Source organism: Netta rufina (assembly GCF_964035555.1).
Source record: "Netta rufina genome assembly, chromosome: 15".
In the NCBI taxonomy this organism is placed as follows: domain Eukaryota; kingdom Metazoa; phylum Chordata; class Aves; order Anseriformes; family Anatidae; genus Netta; species Netta rufina.
The window spans coordinates 16812205-16829733 of NC_140138.1; the positions used below are offsets into that span (position 1 = coordinate 16812205).

A 17529-nucleotide genomic window follows, 5' to 3' on the forward strand; every position below is an offset into this window, starting at 1 on the left:
GAGTTGCAGTTGTCACTAATCTTACGTGCATTGTAGTATAAAGTGGACTGTGTATGAAAATAAGTTAAAAATGTTTACAACTTTTGTATATATATAAATATATAAAAAAAATATCTTTTGAGAGAATAATGTGTGATTATGTATTTTCAGTGTCTGTGTACCAACTGCAACTTATTTTCAATAAAGAGTTTAAAATGAAAAGAAGCGGCCTGAAAAAATTTGGTAACACTTTATTTAACCAGGTGAGCACAGGGAACAAGGGAACTGCATCAGTTCAGAGATAGATCAGAGATCAATCGCCTCGAGGAAACTTACAGCAGCACTTCGAGTTCTCAACCTGCCAGGCGGGAACTACGGATCTGCTAATACAGAAGAAATTAACTGAAAATAAAGGGAAGACATAAAAACTCCTGGAGAGTATATGCATTTCGTTTCCTCTGAATTTTACAAACCAAAGGAACATACAGGGGGAAAAAAAAAGTTGACGTTGTAGATCCATTGCTGACTGGATGTGGCACAGGCAGGTGGCATCGAAAGTGAAGCACCCAAGTGCCAGCACTGTCAGGTCTGTCGTGGGTCGTGGTAGTGTCACGGGCATCAGGCCCAGCTCTGCTCGAGAGGAACCCGACTCGAAGCAGGAACATGGAAGCATTACTACTTGCAATATATTCATGCATTTTATAAACAGCCATGCAGCCAAATCCTCCCCTCCCCACCTCAGGGCATGCAGTCTGGCCCCTGTGCTGAATACAACACGCTTAGGTATTCAAAACAGCCTTAATTATTTGGAAAAGAAACCAAAAGCACTTTGCAGCCTGACAGCAAGCAAAAAATAAGTATAAGGCAAGAAAAAATTTCTGTAGCGAGGACTAGCTCTTTAGTAATAGTCTGAGCTCGTGTTCATATAAATGCTTATATAAAAGCAGTATTTTATCACTTAAAAATTACATAAATTAACTTCAACATGTTAAAATAACTAAACCTGGTCTGCAAGGATGGGCAAGAATCAGACACTTATTATAGCCGTGAAAGTGCTCTGCAGGGAGGTCTCGTCACTCCATCGCATCAGAGCTGCTGCTGGAGGAGTCGCTTCAAACGATGCACAGATTCAACTCCCATTTCCTAGAGGTGGAATTTATAGATGGCAAGCAACAGAAGCAAAGCTACTGCAGACCGATATCACCAAGGGAGGTACAGGATGTAAACACTCCATACAGTCTGAACAAATTATCCTTGTTAGTGTAGACCACTGTAAACAGATAAATGCACTTAAAGGCACTGCAGATAAACATGGTCAGTGATCAGCAGCATTTAATGTCCCAACACGCTGTTGCTTGGAACTACCACCATTAATACATCCAAGAAATTAGAAACATGGCAGTCATTAAATAAAATTACTGTGAAGTGTGCTTTACAGGAAGTAAAGCTTTAACATTATGATTCTACATGCAGTGCTACAAAATAAGTTTCTTTAAAGAACATGTTACATAAAAGGTCAGAGGCAACTTCAAACCTCAGGTTCAACTCATCACACTGATCAGTCCAATTCTTCAAGTAGTAGAATTAACTCAGTTTTCAAACAGGAATATTCTTTGCTGCAGCCCAATATTTATAGACACACAACTGAAACGGTCTCATTCACTGGTGAGTAGGATCTTTTCCTTTTAGTAGGATCTTTTCCTTTTCAGCATCTTTGCACCCCTGACTACTTTGATTTCCATGGTCACAGAAATAGCACACAAATCAGAGTATACGGGAAGCCACTGCTGCTTCCATTCATTTCAGTGATTCAAAATCTCCCCCCACCCCCCACAAAAGAAAGAAAAAACCCAAACCAGATGCATATTCCACTATTGTGTCCCCTGTCAGTCGTCAGATCAGAAAGCATTTTCTCAGCTACTGCGTTACAGGAGAAAGGTGGCCCCCACCTGCCCACCCTGCGATTTTGCCCTAATTCTACTCAGGCATTTTGGAAGCTCAAACTTTGGATGTTAATTAGCTACGGTGCAGTCCAGTGATCCCTTTGCACATTATTTATGAACAGCACTGAGAGGGCTCTCTAACAGTTACCTGCATATGAGTACTCAGCTGGCAGTGGCTCTCAGCCACACTACACTGTCAAACCTCATTCCAAAAAGTGCATATTCATAGACAAACTCTTTTATTGGTCTTCAGGAAAGCTAACTTATGATTCTACTGATTGCTTGTAAAGAAGGGAACTCCTCATCCTCAATATGCAAAGCTTTATGGGTGACAATGTCCTGCTGAGTTAGTACTTGCTTACATGTTGGGCAGATGCAGCAGTCAAGATCAGAGTTGGAGTCCGTTTGCCAAACATGCTTTTTGTTCTTTTTGGATTTGTTTGAACTTTGCTTTTCTTTGATTCTGAAATCATTGTGAGCAGAAAGCAGTTCTTGTTGCTTAACTGTGTCCGGCAACAACACCAACAACTCATTAAAAATTTTCTTGAAATTATCCCCAAGCAGTTCTCGGCAACTTTTGTAATACTGTGCTGCAGAAATCAGCCCCTTCAGTGAAAAGAAAATTGGAATGGTTAGAAATTTAAAAAGGAAAAAAAGTCCTATTCACCTAAAAATGAACTCACTTTTTCCCAGGCCACATCATCCTCACTGCTTTTTTTTGCTACCTTAGCACTACAAAAGAGCTACAGTGGAGCAGAGGAAAAGAAAACCTGTGCAGTCCACCCACTAATACCAAATAGTGACAGACGCACAGTATGAACTGAACAGAGAGGAAGATTTCAGGAACGGGAAGGTTCTTGCCCACTCACCTGTCTGAATTGCCCAGAATGAGTTTTAAACTTATTGAACTTGGACTCATCGCTTTGGAGAAATTCTTTAATGGATTGTATTAGCTGAATGTTCCTTTGCTGAAAGTTCTCAGGTATCAAGTATGACCCATGACAAGATTTTGGCCTGCATTTGGAGGAGGGAAAAATAAAAGAAAGAAGGAATTTGATACTGCTTCATGTTATAAAAAGATATATATCATCTGGCTATTATTTTCTATAGGATGCATTCCCTCCTGCAGTAATGCAGTGGGAGTAATCCTGTGGGATTACTGCATCAGATTCCACTTTACCTAGACAGAACACATGACATTCAAATTTAACGTAGCCTTAACTAGTGATTTTGTAAGCAAGGTTCACTGAAAAGGCATGACAACAGACCACGCCATGAATAAAGCAGAATAGATTAATACAGACATCTGTATTAAACTTCCAAAAATTTTTCCCTTCCCAGTTTTTTATAATCTCAGCTCTCTAGCCCAGAAGGGCTCAGCCAGAGACCAGCTACTAAAAAGATCCGAGCAATGAAAGCAGGCGTTTAGGGGTTGTCAAGAAAAGCAATCTGCAGCACCTTGCTTCTAGGAGTCAGACAATCAACTGAAAGATTAAAGAAATATGTTGTAGCTGTTGTAGAACTGTTTCCAAACAAATCTAGAAAATAGAAGGCTGTGCTGCCAATCCACATGTTTTCATTTCCTCAGACTTGCATCCAAGCAATGCTTGTCCCTGTTTTCACAGGAGTCTCCTGACTGGCCGTGGGACTCCACAGCAGAATCGTTACGTGGCTGGTCTCTGGTGCAGCACCTGCTTACAATAACCCCCTCAGAATATTTCATGCTTCATCTGAAGGCTCTATGACATACCTGAGACACAACGTGTGAAGTAACCCTAACTCAAAGGACTTTTACTTACTCTTTCAAAGATGTAGTGACAGGTTCAGAGATATTGGTGGCTGGAATAACAGCAAAACCCGGAGGGGGTTTACTAACAGGCACGGACAGTCCTGGAGGCGGAGGAGGACTCTTTAATAGCACCACAGTGTTAAAGCCTAAACGAAAGCAGAAATGGGCAGGCAATTAGAACACATATCTGTGGCACCCACATACCACCATCTGTAATTAACACCAATGGTCTGATGTACTCTCAGAAGCACCAGGAAGTTACAAGTCAACAGTACAGGCCACTATATCAGAATAAATCTAAAGAAATTAAAGAGGTGGAGATCCATTGTCCCTACAGTCAGGTCAAGAAGCACTTCAGAGTGGCTGATGTTACTCTACAGAGTACTAAACTATTGAGTTAATTTTTCACAAGGCACTAATCAAAAAAAACACAAACCCAACCCCACTCAAACTCCTGATGGTAAAACACGTTATTAAAACAAATGGAAATCACTCCAGAAGCCACAACAGAACTAGGCATCGCATGTTCTAGTGTACTTCACCTACAATTATCCACAGAGCAGCACAGAACAAAGCAGCTATGCAAGTCATCTCCTAATGCGGTGCCCCTTTCATTAAAACCACTGCAGGTCACATTTGTTGCTACGCTGCTCCAGTTTTACAGGATTATGGCACCACTAAAAGTAAGGGCATTGCATCTCTGCAAATGCAGAACAATTGACCAAGGAAGCCAACTGACAAGTATCAGCAGGTACAGATCACAGCTAAAAAGGGACTTCTTTTGTCCATGGGAGCTTCCAGACACACTTCTGTGCTCATTAGAAAGACAGTGACATGTAAAGACTGGCTGCTCATCTGTGAGGCCCCCCCAAAATACAGACACCTGCATCAGACTTGTTTTACAGAGGACATTCAGGACTGCCTGTGTTTCCCAAGCTGCCTTTTAATTTCAGCCAGGTTTCTCCAAGCTACAGCCAAGTAAAGCTGACTGTGCCCCATAGTGCTTACCTGGTGGTGGTGGCATTCGAGCTGATCCTGAGCTCCCAAGTGCTGGGAAGTCTTCCTGAGGTAAAGGGCATTGGTTAGTCACTGTGGGCTTTTTAAGGCCAGGGGGCTCTTTGGGTGTACTACAGATTGCTAACGATTTTTCCGAATGACCATTCATGACAGTTGTGGATCTGTCAGGGGCGTGAAGAGCAGAGGATGCGTTTGGTGTCTGCTCTGCTTCTGGCAGCTTTTCAACAGATGATTTGGGAAACGCTGTCTCCTGAAACTGGTGTGGGGATGATGGTCTCTGCTTCTCAACCCCCATCCTCTTTTTCTTGCTCACTTTTGTAAAAGTTTGTGAGGTAGAAGCTGCCAGCAAGGATGAGACATCAAACATTGTTGGTGTGTTTCTGATCTCCTGTGTTGTCAAGCCACTACCACTGTCTTCATCATCTGACTGACAGAGTTTATTGCTCTTCTTACTTCCTTTAGTGCTATTCAGGGAGGATGTTTTCTTGGCTATCTGATTTACACACGGGCTGCCAATGGCTTTGACCACGTTTTTACTGGAACCATTGTTCCACGCAGATGTGATGTTAGTTATTGTTTTACTGTTAGGCCTCATTTTTGACACGAGAGCTGGAAAATCCTCCTCTTGAAAAGCTGTTTTCTTTGCAGTTGCTGTGTATGTCAAAGACATCCCAGAAGAGATCGTAGGTGCTGCAGAGGATGACAAGCTTGGGAAATCTTCTTCTTTAAGCTTAACCGCTGCTAGCTGGGCAGAGCTGTGAGAAAGGACAAGCACACATAGTTACACCAGCAGGGCAGAGGCAGCAGGACTCCACCAGGCAGAACAAGCTCCATACCTGACTGCAGTCTTCCTCAAACTTATCACTTAGGGTGGTACAGCAGGCATAATTTAACAGAATGTAACTACCCTCAGGCTTATAAACCATGCCTGGAACGAGCCTCCTCAAAGCAGTCACGCCAGCCTTGCTGTGTTATCAGTACTGTCTTAGTACACCTTACCCTGACCAGCAGGCCATTCACACAACATTCAGAGGTGCATTCTAGCTGCCACATCCTGCAGAGATTCTATTTGAATTACCACCCATTTAAGGAGAGGATGAATTTTAAAACCCATAGCATATGGCTCCCTCAAGATAAGCTACTGAATTAAAGAAGCGTCTGGAATTAATACTGAGAACTTCCCTGCAATTGCAGCACTAACAAAAAAAAAAAAAAAAAAAAAATCAAGCCATGAACTGAAGCAACAGCCTCTGCTGTTCATGCAGGAGACCAAGACAGAAACAGTCTGAAGCAGAAGAGGAACTGGGGAAGGGAAGCACTTGAAGCCTAAGTGATCTGTAAAATCATTTTCTACAGAAACAGAACCCGTGTAAGTTTCTACATCAGCTCTCAACACTGCAGCCTTGAACAAACTTACCCTTGTAGAGGTCCCACTGCTGAACCAATTGCTGGAAAGTCATCTTGGCTTAAAGCACCATTAGCAGCTGCTTCTTTTGGAGTTTTGACAAAAAGAGCAAAGAAATATTTCAACTGAAATCCATTCATTTCAGAGGGAAGCTATCACTGAACATGACAGCAGTATTAACAAGTTTCATTTTCAGCAGCTGATGAGGTCATTAACTGACATTCCAAAAAGGAAATTTTAGGCCCATGCATCACTATTTCCTTCAATTAACCACATTCACCATTATGTCACCAGGTACTGGCTTTAGCATGCGGACAATTCATGATACTTATTATGAGCAAAACATTGGCTGGTAAGATGCCTGTGAGGATATCCTGTAGAGACTAAGATGTCAGTGCTCCCAGCTGCCTGCTCCACACTTCTCCCTGAGGCTAGCACTCAACTGCCTGCACAGGGTTAGGATTCTGAGTATGCTGATGCTTCATTTGGAAAGCTGCTCCTCTGAGCTTTCCTCACACCTCTGCTGCACAGGTGCCCAGACTGCTCAGCAATCAGCTCCTGGGCAGTTATTTTACATTGAAACATGTCACTTCCAACTTGTATTTGCCTTAAAATGCAGTGCTGTGGACTGCAGCAGTTCAAGGACAGATTAGTAACAGCTTTGACACACGCAGCAAAAGCTGGGCTAGCAGCAGGAGGAGATAACCTTGCCTCCCATCCCCAGCTGAGCTGTACCCATTAACCAACCAGAGCTCTCAGCAGCACTCAGCTCATTATGAAAGCATATAAACTAAGGGGGAATCCTGTTGTAGGAGCAATAAGGCAGTGAAAAAGGGATCTAAAGCAACAGTAATATCAAGACAACAGCACCGTCTTTATTTGCCCCTAAACCTAATTCGGAACAATTAAAAGTTTGATTTGACCAGTTACAGACTTTTACTAGGAGTAACTTTTTCCCAAAAAAGGGAACACTGAGCTTAAGCACCACAATAAATCAGTTTTTGCACACTAGAGTAGGAAACGTCAGCCTGAGATGATAGTTGTGGATAGAGCACCATATATACTGTTGTATGTTGATTGTGTTTGGTATTTACACCCTGCTCCATTTTAAGTATAACCTGCTGCAAGAACCCCAGCCCGCTCAGTCACATTTCAATGCAAACAGTTGTTAGATTAAGATTCTGCACAGCTGTCCCCGCATCCCCCAGCTTTTGAGAACAGTGCATGGCAATTCACACTTTTGCCAGCCCGATCTCCTGAACCATCGTGTCTCCCTGCAGCTGCAGAACGTGTTCAGCACTAACCTGGAGTTTCATTTGAAGACTTTGGCACGCGTTTGGAGCTGGATCCTTCTGAATCCCTCAGGTCCTCCTTTTTACCTCTACTGCTGCTGTCCTCTTTGTCTTCTACCCGTTTTTTTTCCTCCTGACGCTTTGCTGCTACAGATGCCCTGACTGCTGCTGCAACGTCTCTGTCTTCTTCTTCCCTACAGGACAGGGCAGATTTCCTTGGTCAAACAGCAAGGATTACTGAGCACATTTGTCTCACTCCAGCTCTCACCTCTCTGGTGTCAGGTCTGTTGACAGTCCCTGGCCTTGTGCTGCCACCTGCTGAGAAGGCTGAAACAAACCCACTGCTCGGATACACCCTGACACCAGCTGGTAAGATGGGCAACATTTAACCCCTGGATTTGCAAGTTCTACATGGTGATAACAACCCAGGACAGGAGAAACCAACTGGAGTGAACTGGGAGAGACAGTACCAAAGATGCATGGGGACACCTCTCTCACATTTTCAGATGTATGAACGTCTTATTTGTAGGCCAAAGTAATTCTTTGAAACATGGCTTGTCATGAACTCCCAACACATGCACAATCCACATGCGACACCAACACATAAAGTGTTTAGAGATGGACTTTTTCCCCTGGTGAAATTACCAGTAATGAACCAGCTGACTTTCCAGGGAGAAAAAGAAGAAAAATAGATGTGCAGTATGTATAAAGCACTCAGGCCTTGTGTGAATGAATAGACATATAAATGCAAACTTTCATTTCAATACTTAACCCTCTTCTTTTTCCAAAGCATTCAGTCTGGCCACACAGAGATCTGTTTGTTCAATGAAAAGCATGGTCCTTAGAACATGAACTTCATGATTACCCAGACCAAAAAGTCCATTAAACCTGCAAAGACTCATCACTTCAGAAAAGCCTATTTTAAAAGTTGGCACAAAAACAGTTGCTGAAATTAATTTAGGACTCTGATATTAGTTAACCCACACACTGAAGATTACAGTGTTCATTTTCTTTGGCAAGTCCAGAACGCTTAAACTTCACACAAAACAGCTACACTTTCATCAAACACCTGGTCAGCATGCAGGCTTAGACTGAAAATTAGTTTTGCTCTCAACTAAGGATTCACTATGAAAGTTTCCAAATTTCGTACCCACTTCCTTCCTGCTGGTCTACCAAAAGCCTCTTAATAACTAAGTAAGGAACAGCATCAAGCAGCAATAAAATCCACAAAATGTTTTGCCACTCACCTCTTATACCTCCAGCTGCCTCTTCTGTTTTGCTGACTTCCTCGGCCACCCAATCTGCCTGACCTTCCTTGCCTGTTGTACCTGTCCACTTCCTCATAGTCCTCTCCACCTATAACACCTGAACAGGAGGGAGGGTTGGTCATTCTTAAAGTTATTTCTCTAATCTGGGCATCACACTATGCCTGAAAAGGAGCAAAAAATACACTAGTACAAATAAACCTGTCTTGATTTCCTTCTGATGATTAAGTAGTATGTAGCCTCCAGGACTGCTGCGTTAATGGTTGGACTTGATCTTAAGAGTCTTTTCCAACCTAAATGATTCTATGACTGAAATATATTTTGCAGTATATAGATTCCACATGTTTAAACCTGCAGTGTGAGTTTTGAATAATCTCATTTTTGTGCAGATTTCTCTAAATAAAATAGAAGTATGTATGTATCTCAATCTCAGCACACCAAAGTGGTTATGTTCCTCTGGTCTCATGCTCCTTGTTCATCACTATTTCATATTAACTGTAATATAAGCAATTTGTGTAATTACTCATTGGAGAAGTTTAGTTTCACTAAAATTATTTATCATCACTGAATCCACACATGGAGGAAAAAAAATCAGAGTAATTTAGGAAGGGAAAGACCTCTGGTGGTCATCTGCTCCATCTCCTTGCTCACAGCAGAGCAGACTCTGAAATTACGTGAGGTTACTCAGGGCACTGCCACGCTTACCTTCCGTCCTCCTCTGGTGCCTAGGAGCATAGGTAAACTGGAGGTCTATCTGCCGGTTCTGCCTGGCCTCGGCCCTGTTCTTGCTGTGGCAGGCTGTTTTGTGCGCTTTATAATCTATTTCTGTGCGGAAAGCGTGGGTAAACTGTTCTGTACTGCACCGCCCCTCTTCGCAAAGGAAGTGCTTTTCGCGGAAGTGTTCACGAAGGTATTCATAATCGCTGGAAAGAGAGAAGAGGCTGAGCTGCAACTTTCCCAACACATTTTACTAATGGTATATGTTTATTCTTCACTCCATCTTTCAAAGAAGAACCATCTGCCTAGGCTTGTCTTTATCTCCAGGCAAGTTTTCCAACTGAAACCATTTCTGTGCAGTCTACACATACACCTTAATGCACAATCCCAGACATTAACCTGAAACTACTGGATGATACTTGTCACACCAAACTGTATGCAAGGCACGTGTTTCGTAAAAGAAAATTGACTTTATCTGCTTTGCACTTAAATGTTGGAGTATTGGAGTTAACACACTACACTGCTGCAGACACCTGCCTGTCACACTCCAAAACGTAACTTAACACCCAACATTAACATTGATGAGGATGACTTTAAAGCACAAATAAACAAAGTTTCTGCAGCTATTGGTTTAAGGAACAAGAGACCCTACAGCCAACCTGCTCACACATTCTTGCCCTCTGTCTTCAAGCACTCCTCTTACAAAAACTCAGAGCAGATCAAAACAACTTCTCTAAAAATGTAAGCTACAGAAAGAGAAATTAAACTTTCACAAACCTGTAGTATTCCTGAGCACCATCAGAGTCACAGAAGTGACAAAAATAATGATCTCGTCTTAGATGTTTCAGTAACTCATCATTATCCAAATAACGCTCGTCACAGAATTTACACAGGGGATGCCCACGATGAGAGGTGTCATCTGGATCTCCATGGATTCGATGGCGAGCAAGGTCCTTACGAGTATACCATTTCCGTTCGTACGTAAAAATCTGAAGAAATACACAAAAAAACTGAATGAGCTAGGCTCCACACAACTTACTCACTTGCAGGAGTCAAAAATTTGCTTTAGAAAGATGCAATTTGACAGACACCTAAAAGTTTCAGTGAATAGGAACCAAAATTCAAGAGACTGAATGAAATTACATCTCATTTGTATTTCACTCACCTCAAACACTGGAAACAGACCTAATTCACTTTTCCTTTCACAAGTGTGTGTACTAACATAATGTAACAAACTTTTAAACCTCTATTGGAAAAAAAAAGCCTACTTTTTATGAAAGTACAGTATTTTGCATGCTAACTCAAACAAAAAAGTGGAAGAGAAGTGGCCTGTTTAATGCTCCTCAGACAGCAACTACCCCAACATAGCTACATACAGATGATACAGTTCAGTGTACAAATTCTGCAGTCTTCTGTCCCTTTTAACAAAAGCTATTTTAGTAGAAAGGGTTCTGAAGATGCCAAAAAGATCAATACACCCTTGAGAACACAATATCCTTTATTTCTTGCCTCCTCAACAAGGAGGCACGACTTATTCCAGGAAAAGGCTCACTTGGCTTAGCTTGGGTTGATTGACCGAAGCTTCTATGAGTTTAAGAACTTCTTTGCAGCCCATATGGAATCTTCCTCTGAAATAAAAATGTGCCTGCAGTATTCTGAAATTAAAAGCCAACAAATTCTACTATAGTTTGTGCCGTCTTTGGGAGAGATGATGATAAACAAGCTTTAGTGATGGCTGCTTAGGCTGACGGCGGAAACACCTCTTAACCAGAGTTCAGAGGACACTGCAACCAAAAGAAGTTGTGTTGGCCTCTCCAACTCACCTCCCTTGAATTAGGGCTATTGATTGCACAACCACAGAAAAGAGAATCAAATTAGTTCAGTGAAAGCTAACCCTGCAAAAAAGATGCATTGGTATTCATTCATCTCAGCCCTGACCACTTCTGGATCTTGCCCCTTTTGGCAATAACCTACAGTTCAACTGGCATAAACCAGCTGTGACACCACCAGAGAAATGCATTTCTCTAAGCTGACACTCTATTGGTTTCAGAGAAAACAAACACACGTACAAAACCATGTGTACCGAGTTCTAACAAAACCTGCTCATGAATTAAATTCCCTCCTACAGCAGCACACAATGCTGACAACTATTAGGCACAGAGGTTAGCAGTCCCAGCGCTCATTTAACAGCAGCTGCTGATTTTGTCTGACATGCTATTCAGACACAGGAAAACACACCAGCTCCAGGGAAAGGTGGAAAAGGTGGAATTCTGACTTTCAGACTGAAAAAAGCTTTGCCTGACTGGCATAACAACAGCTGTTCTATGGGAAATTTGGGTGGGTTAAGCAAAAAGGACAGTGATGGTGATAATAAGATGTGTAGCTTTAAGACCCAGAACAGGCAGACAACTCAGCTTTCCAGTAACTGCTTTATCTTTACCAGGTTGTAAAACACATTTTAAAACAGCCTCGGTCATTTTGTTCGTGTGTACATCAAACATGGTGGACCTCAATTGCAGACAACAGTTAAATTTCATTTTCCAATCAAAACAACAAGATACAGGAAATTTGCTCTGAACAAATAAACAAGATAATGAAATATAATTATAGTTCATTAAACCAGCAAGATGGACTCTCATCCTGTACATGAGTCAACTGTAAATGCTATGATGTCTCTGGTGTCAGAGAGAAATCCATCCGGCCCTGATACATTCTGCCTTCTGAACTGGCACCAACACTTTCTCAGTTACAGTTTGTAAAGTCATCACAAGCCTTAATAGATATCAAATCTCTAGTTACAGCTGTAGTGCCTACAGCTCAGGCTTAATTTCCTATCAGGCAGTTAGGGTTTGTTTTTTACACACTGCGGGGGAGGAGCTAACCTCAGAAGGTTATTAACGTGGTTGGGTTTAATTTAAAACATAATCCATTCAGAACCTTCAGGCCTCTTTCATTAATCAGTTTATGAAAGAACACAGAGTTGAAATGAAGCAACTGACCTAGCTGCAGGCAGACAGAAGAAATTTAAAAAGCAAATTGGTGCTGTTCAGCCACCCCCTTCTCCCCACCTCCCCAGGTATTGTTGCAGGTCATGTAAGGACTCAGCCCTCCTTCCCACGTCAGGACACAGAACGAGCTCACCTTTAAGTGTTTAACACAGAGCTTGCAACAGAAGAGTTCATGCTGCTTTCTCATGTGCTGTTCCAGATCTGCAAACGTGTTGAACGGCTTCAGATCCGGACACAAGAAGCACTCATGCTGCAGCAACTTCCTGAGGGAAAAAGAAAGATTTACTAAATATTATCCTCTCAGCAACCCACTACCTTTATCAAAACCAAATGTTCTGTCAGTAGCAGAATTCTGCGTTTTTATAGCTCCCCCAGCAACTTGCAATGAGGTTAGCGTCCTGCTTACTCCAAGAATACTTTGTCATCTGTCAGGAACAGGACAGAACCAAATTACTGTAGGAAAGGAGCTGAACAGTTGCTGTCTAAGAAATCCACGTGCCAGTGGTGCACTGCTAGTGTACTAGAACATGTCCGTGCAACAGCCCCCAGCTTACTGAAAGTTCAGCTGATGCATGCAAGGTTCACACCCAGTTTAATTACGTTTTGTACTGCAGAAACCGAAGTATATGATGGGGGGCATAAAAAAAACTGTAATAGAAAAGGAAGAAAAGAAGTAACTCCAATGCTTCCCAACCAGAGCTGAAGGCAGAGCACTGGCCTCAGCAGGAGACCCCACTCACACGCACTTGATTTCTGCCCCCAAACAGCAATCTCAGCAGCTCTCCAGCAATCAGATCATCAAAAGCAATTCCCAGAGCTGGCGTATAATTAATCAGAACGTTTCCAACTGCTTCTGCTTGCTAAAGCCCATTGCCCAATTCCATAAATTGGAAGTCACACAAAATTATAAACTTACCAGCAAGGCTACATTTTTAGCCCCAGTCAGGTTAGATTAGATAAAACATGTGACTCTCCAAGAAAAAGGTACCACTGCCTATGTGGTTTCACCTGTTTTTGCTTGTCTTTCCTTTTAAGTGGTCTTAACTAAACTAACTAAACTTACAGCTTCCTAATAAATGTGCTATGAAAAGTATTTTTAGAACACGATGCTGATGCCACATTTTTACCCTGTTTTTTTTTTTGTTTGTTTGTTTGTTTTTTACTTCACCCTTTTTCTCTCCCATTTACAACTAACACCCTTGCAGGAAGAAGATGCTCTTCTTTTCATCTGATGTAGCATACAAATGATTTTGAGTAGTCCTTACGCAACGCAGGAATAAATAACATTACCATAGTAATTTTGCCTTTACTAATTTACAGGCCATACGAGGAATTAAAAGCCTTCCAGCAAGTTTGCTGTTGGTAAAGAAGCAAAAAGCAACTTTTCTTGACAGAGCAACACTCCTGTACTATGCTTCTGTAAATCCAGCGCCCCAGGGCTTGAGGAGCTGCTCTCTTTGACGACCATGGCACTGAGAGCTCATGCCAACCGTGCCGCTCCAGCTCCTCATCCCACCAAAGACTCCTGCACTGCGGGGTGACTAACACAGGCAGCACGGCAGCCACCATTTCCATAAACCAAAACCACACTGCTGTTAACGCACACGTTTCCGGCCACGTAAGGTAGATAAGAATATGTGTTTTAGGGACACGTTACAGAAAGGAATTCCGGCGCTTACCTGTACAGCGCATAAACCTCTGCATCCATAAAATAAATGTCATACTTCTTCTCATGCTGCAGCTGGCTAAGTGCTATTGTTGAGAAGGACGTGAGCTTCCGTCCGAAGACAACCTACGGGCAACACAACGCAGGAATCAGACAGAGAACACGTGGGCTGCACGGCATTCGGGATTACAGAGCAGCTCCTCAGCACAAACTTTGTCAGGGATCTCATTGTAGCCTAAGGCTTGGACAACACGCCCCGAGCTGTGCCAGGCCCAGCTGCTTGTCACCACCAGCTGCTGTCCCCACGACTGTCAGCAAAGCAGCGTGACAGCTGCTTATCAGCCTCCAGCAGGAGCACCAGGCGGAGGAGGGTGGGACTAGCCTGGTCTTTGGATTTTGAACTGGATTAGGAAACTCTTTTATGATGCTTTGCTACCACCACCATGCTGAGAGTAAACATCTGCCAGCAATTCAACCCATTCTGCAGCGAGTGTCTGTCCAGAGCCCCACACTCAGCTGCCTCCTGGCAGGAGATCACCCAGACTTAGTGAGAAATGATGGTACTCAGAGTCTGACAAGGGAACTTCGGTTGTTTCTTTCCTTTCTCACCAGGAAAGTGAGAAATGGAATGCTGCCTCCCTTCCCAAAGTATTTGTCCCCCTTCTAAGGGAACCGGGCTGCTCCCAGTGACTGCCCTGCACCCTGGGCAGCACAGCTCAGCCACCCGCAGTGCTGTGTCCTTCCTGAGAAGTCTTGTGCCCTCGGTGTGCAACAGCACACCCCCACTTTGGGAAGTGCTGCTGGGGCAGCAATATTGATGGAATTACCGGCTGGAATTACCTGCAGCAGCTCAGGAAGGCTAAGACACAAATATGCTAATCGTCCTGAGTCGTCACAGTGAATACAATAACTCTGGAAATACCTGCAGCCTTCATAAAAGCATTCCATTCGATACTACACGTGCAGTTCAGTCGTGTTAAGTCACTCCTCTATCCCTCTTGTGCTGAAATACCTCGGAGCAAGCTGTGTGCGTGTTCTTGTTTAAAGCTTTCCTTACAGCCAGGCTACTATTAAGTTAACCAAAGTGCTTTTTATATATACACAGGCACACACACACCTCTCTGGAATACCAAGCTTAAAATAAAGAGAATACAAGTCTAAGTTTGTTGGATAAATGCCTAACTTCAGCTATTTAAAAAAATAGTTTCAGTAAAGTTCTACAGACATTTCACCTCAGCCTGAAGCGCGTTTTGGAATAGAGGAATGGGTCAAGAAAAGCAGATTTTATCACAGGAGTTCAACGTAACATGAAGTAAACACACCGACTGATCCTCCACGCCTGATCCAAGTACATGTCAGGGTTGCTTTCCAGGTCAAGTAATCCTTCCTAGCACAGCAATTAGGCACCACTGAGAGCACACATTACCATAACGAGTATATCCTGCTTTCCCCTCCATGTGTTCCCCAGTGCCAGCCATCTTTGGAGCTGTTTCCATTTCCTTTGGATGCGTCCCTTACCAGTCCAACCTACACTGATCAGCACAGCACCAGCTGAGGTCTGGTGGAGCTGCCCTTGCCTCTTCTAATTCCACACACACCACGCAAATGAAGAGCCCCTGCTTTACATCCTACTTATACAAACAGTTCATTTAAGGACAGTCTTGATGTGGTTCATGCCCCCCAGAATCTTTTTTCTTTTCTTAGGGCAGACGGGTGCACACACACAGCAGCATTACAGCTGTGCTTAAAGATGAGGGGAAAAAGAGCCCAGCCATTAGGAAGGACCTCTTGGGCAACTCTAATAGAAGGATGGCTTTTAACAGGTAACAAATGAGAGAAAAAGATGGCTTACTGCACCAAAGTTCAGGCCGCATAACAGCGATTATTACAAACCTGGGAAGATCTCAAGGTTAACAGGCCATCTGTGACCCTAAGACAAGCAGCGTTAAGGCACAAGAGCAACACCACAGTTGGCTTCTTCCTAATACAGCAGAGGCAGAGCAGCAGCTCCCCAGCTGCTGTCAGAGACAAAAATCACTTTTTAAATCTCTTATCTTTCTCCATACAGAGGCTACTCATGCCAGCATAAAAAAAAACACATCAACATGTCCGGCCTCCACGAAATCTGAGGATCTTGAGCGTGCAGCTTAAGATCTTCAGCCCCTCCGAATTATTTGAACAACACAAGAAGCAGCCGAAGTAACCAGAATTAGTGGGGGGAAGAGGGGTGTCCCCTTTTGCCACAGGGGAGAGGAAGAGCTCCCCTGGTAGACTTATTTTACTCCATTTCCTAAACCACACAACACTAATAACAATTCTTTTCTTCTAAAAGCTTTCATTTCTCTTCTCCTAAAACCTTTTCTTCCTTCACATCAGTCCAGACCCGAGCACTTGCTCCTGCCAACGCCCCCAAACAAAGTTTCCTCCCCCGATCCCTGCTGGCACCAGCGCCCCCGCCGCACCCCCCAAAAGCTCAGGGCCTCTTCCCCAAACCCCTACCGGGGGTCCCCGCGCCGCGACCCCTCCCTGGGGAAGCAGAAGCGGCACGGGGGGGGGGGGGCAGCACACGGAGCACCCCACCCACAGCAGGGCCCAGCCCGGCAGCACCCGCAGGGGAACCGCACAGGCCGGCAGGGCGCGGGGCAAGCCCGGAGCCCCCCCCCTTGAGCCCCCATAACCCCGGCTGGGGGCAGGGGCCGGCCCCGAGCCCTCAGCCCCGTGCCCTGGGCCCGGCGGCGGTGCGGACCTGGCGCAGCTCCTCGCGGCACACGGCGCAGTACCGCACGCCGCACAGCGCCCGCATCCGCACGGAGCAGCGGTAGCAGATGGGGTGGTCGCAGCGGCCCAGCGCCACCACGTCGAGCTCCCCGCAGCACAGCACGCACGGCCCCTCCGCGCCGCAGCCCGAGCCCGAGCACGAAGCCGAAGCCGAAGAAGCCGGGCCCGGCCCCGAGGCCGCCATGGCGGCGCCGACCCCGCCGCGGCCTAGGCCCCGCTCCGCCTAGCAACCGCCTCCTGCACCACCGAGACGCGGCCTAGAGCGCCGCCACGCCGCGCGACGCTCTGCCCGGAGGACGACCATAGAGAGAGGAGCGCCTGCCTCTCCTCCACCCGCCCATTACCCGACTTGGGGGGCCCGCGGGGCCACGCCCCCTCGACGTCACGCGCTTCCGCCAGCTCTGACCATAGAGAGGGAAGGCAGAGCGGCGCGCTCGCCGTGCCCTCACAGGTCCGCTCTAGCTGCCTCTCGCTGCTCCGCGCCGGTACCGGGGGTCTGGGCTCCCCGCGGCCGGGGGCAGCACCGTGAGAGGCCTCGGCCGGGCTCTGTTAAACGGCCGGTGACGCATCAGGCGTCAGTGGCGCAAAAGCACCACAAAAAACAAGCGAAAAACGTTAAAAAAAAGGAGCTGAAACACTATAGGAAATGATAACTGCGCGCACCAACGCA

General features: G+C 44.8%; 1 protein-coding gene across 3 annotated transcripts; it reads right to left on the minus strand.

Annotated features, from left to right (window-relative positions):
• Positions 1 to 227: 227 nt before the first annotated feature.
• Positions 228 to 17076, minus strand: ZNF598 (zinc finger protein 598, E3 ubiquitin ligase). Of its 3 annotated transcripts, none has more exons than XM_084296224.1 (12): positions 16828 to 17076; positions 14095 to 14207; positions 12549 to 12678; positions 10185 to 10396; positions 9396 to 9613; positions 8673 to 8790; positions 7438 to 7619; positions 6146 to 6215; positions 4720 to 5483; positions 3722 to 3857; positions 2792 to 2936; positions 228 to 2528 (listed from the first exon to the last, which is right to left on the minus strand). In XM_084296224.1, the coding sequence occupies exons 1-12, from the start codon at positions 17041 to 17043 to the stop codon at positions 2181 to 2183; spliced, it is 2652 nt and encodes an 883-aa protein (XP_084152350.1). In that variant the 5' UTR covers positions 17044 to 17076; the 3' UTR covers positions 228 to 2180. The 3 variants fall into 3 exon arrangements, with proteins under 3 accessions (XP_084152350.1, XP_084152349.1, XP_084152351.1); XM_084296223.1 differs by having other exon boundaries at positions 6146 to 6218; XM_084296225.1 differs by lacking the exon at positions 16828 to 17076 and having other exon boundaries at positions 6146 to 6218; positions 12549 to 12674; positions 14095 to 14136.
• Between the last annotated feature and the right edge of the window lie 453 nt (positions 17077 to 17529).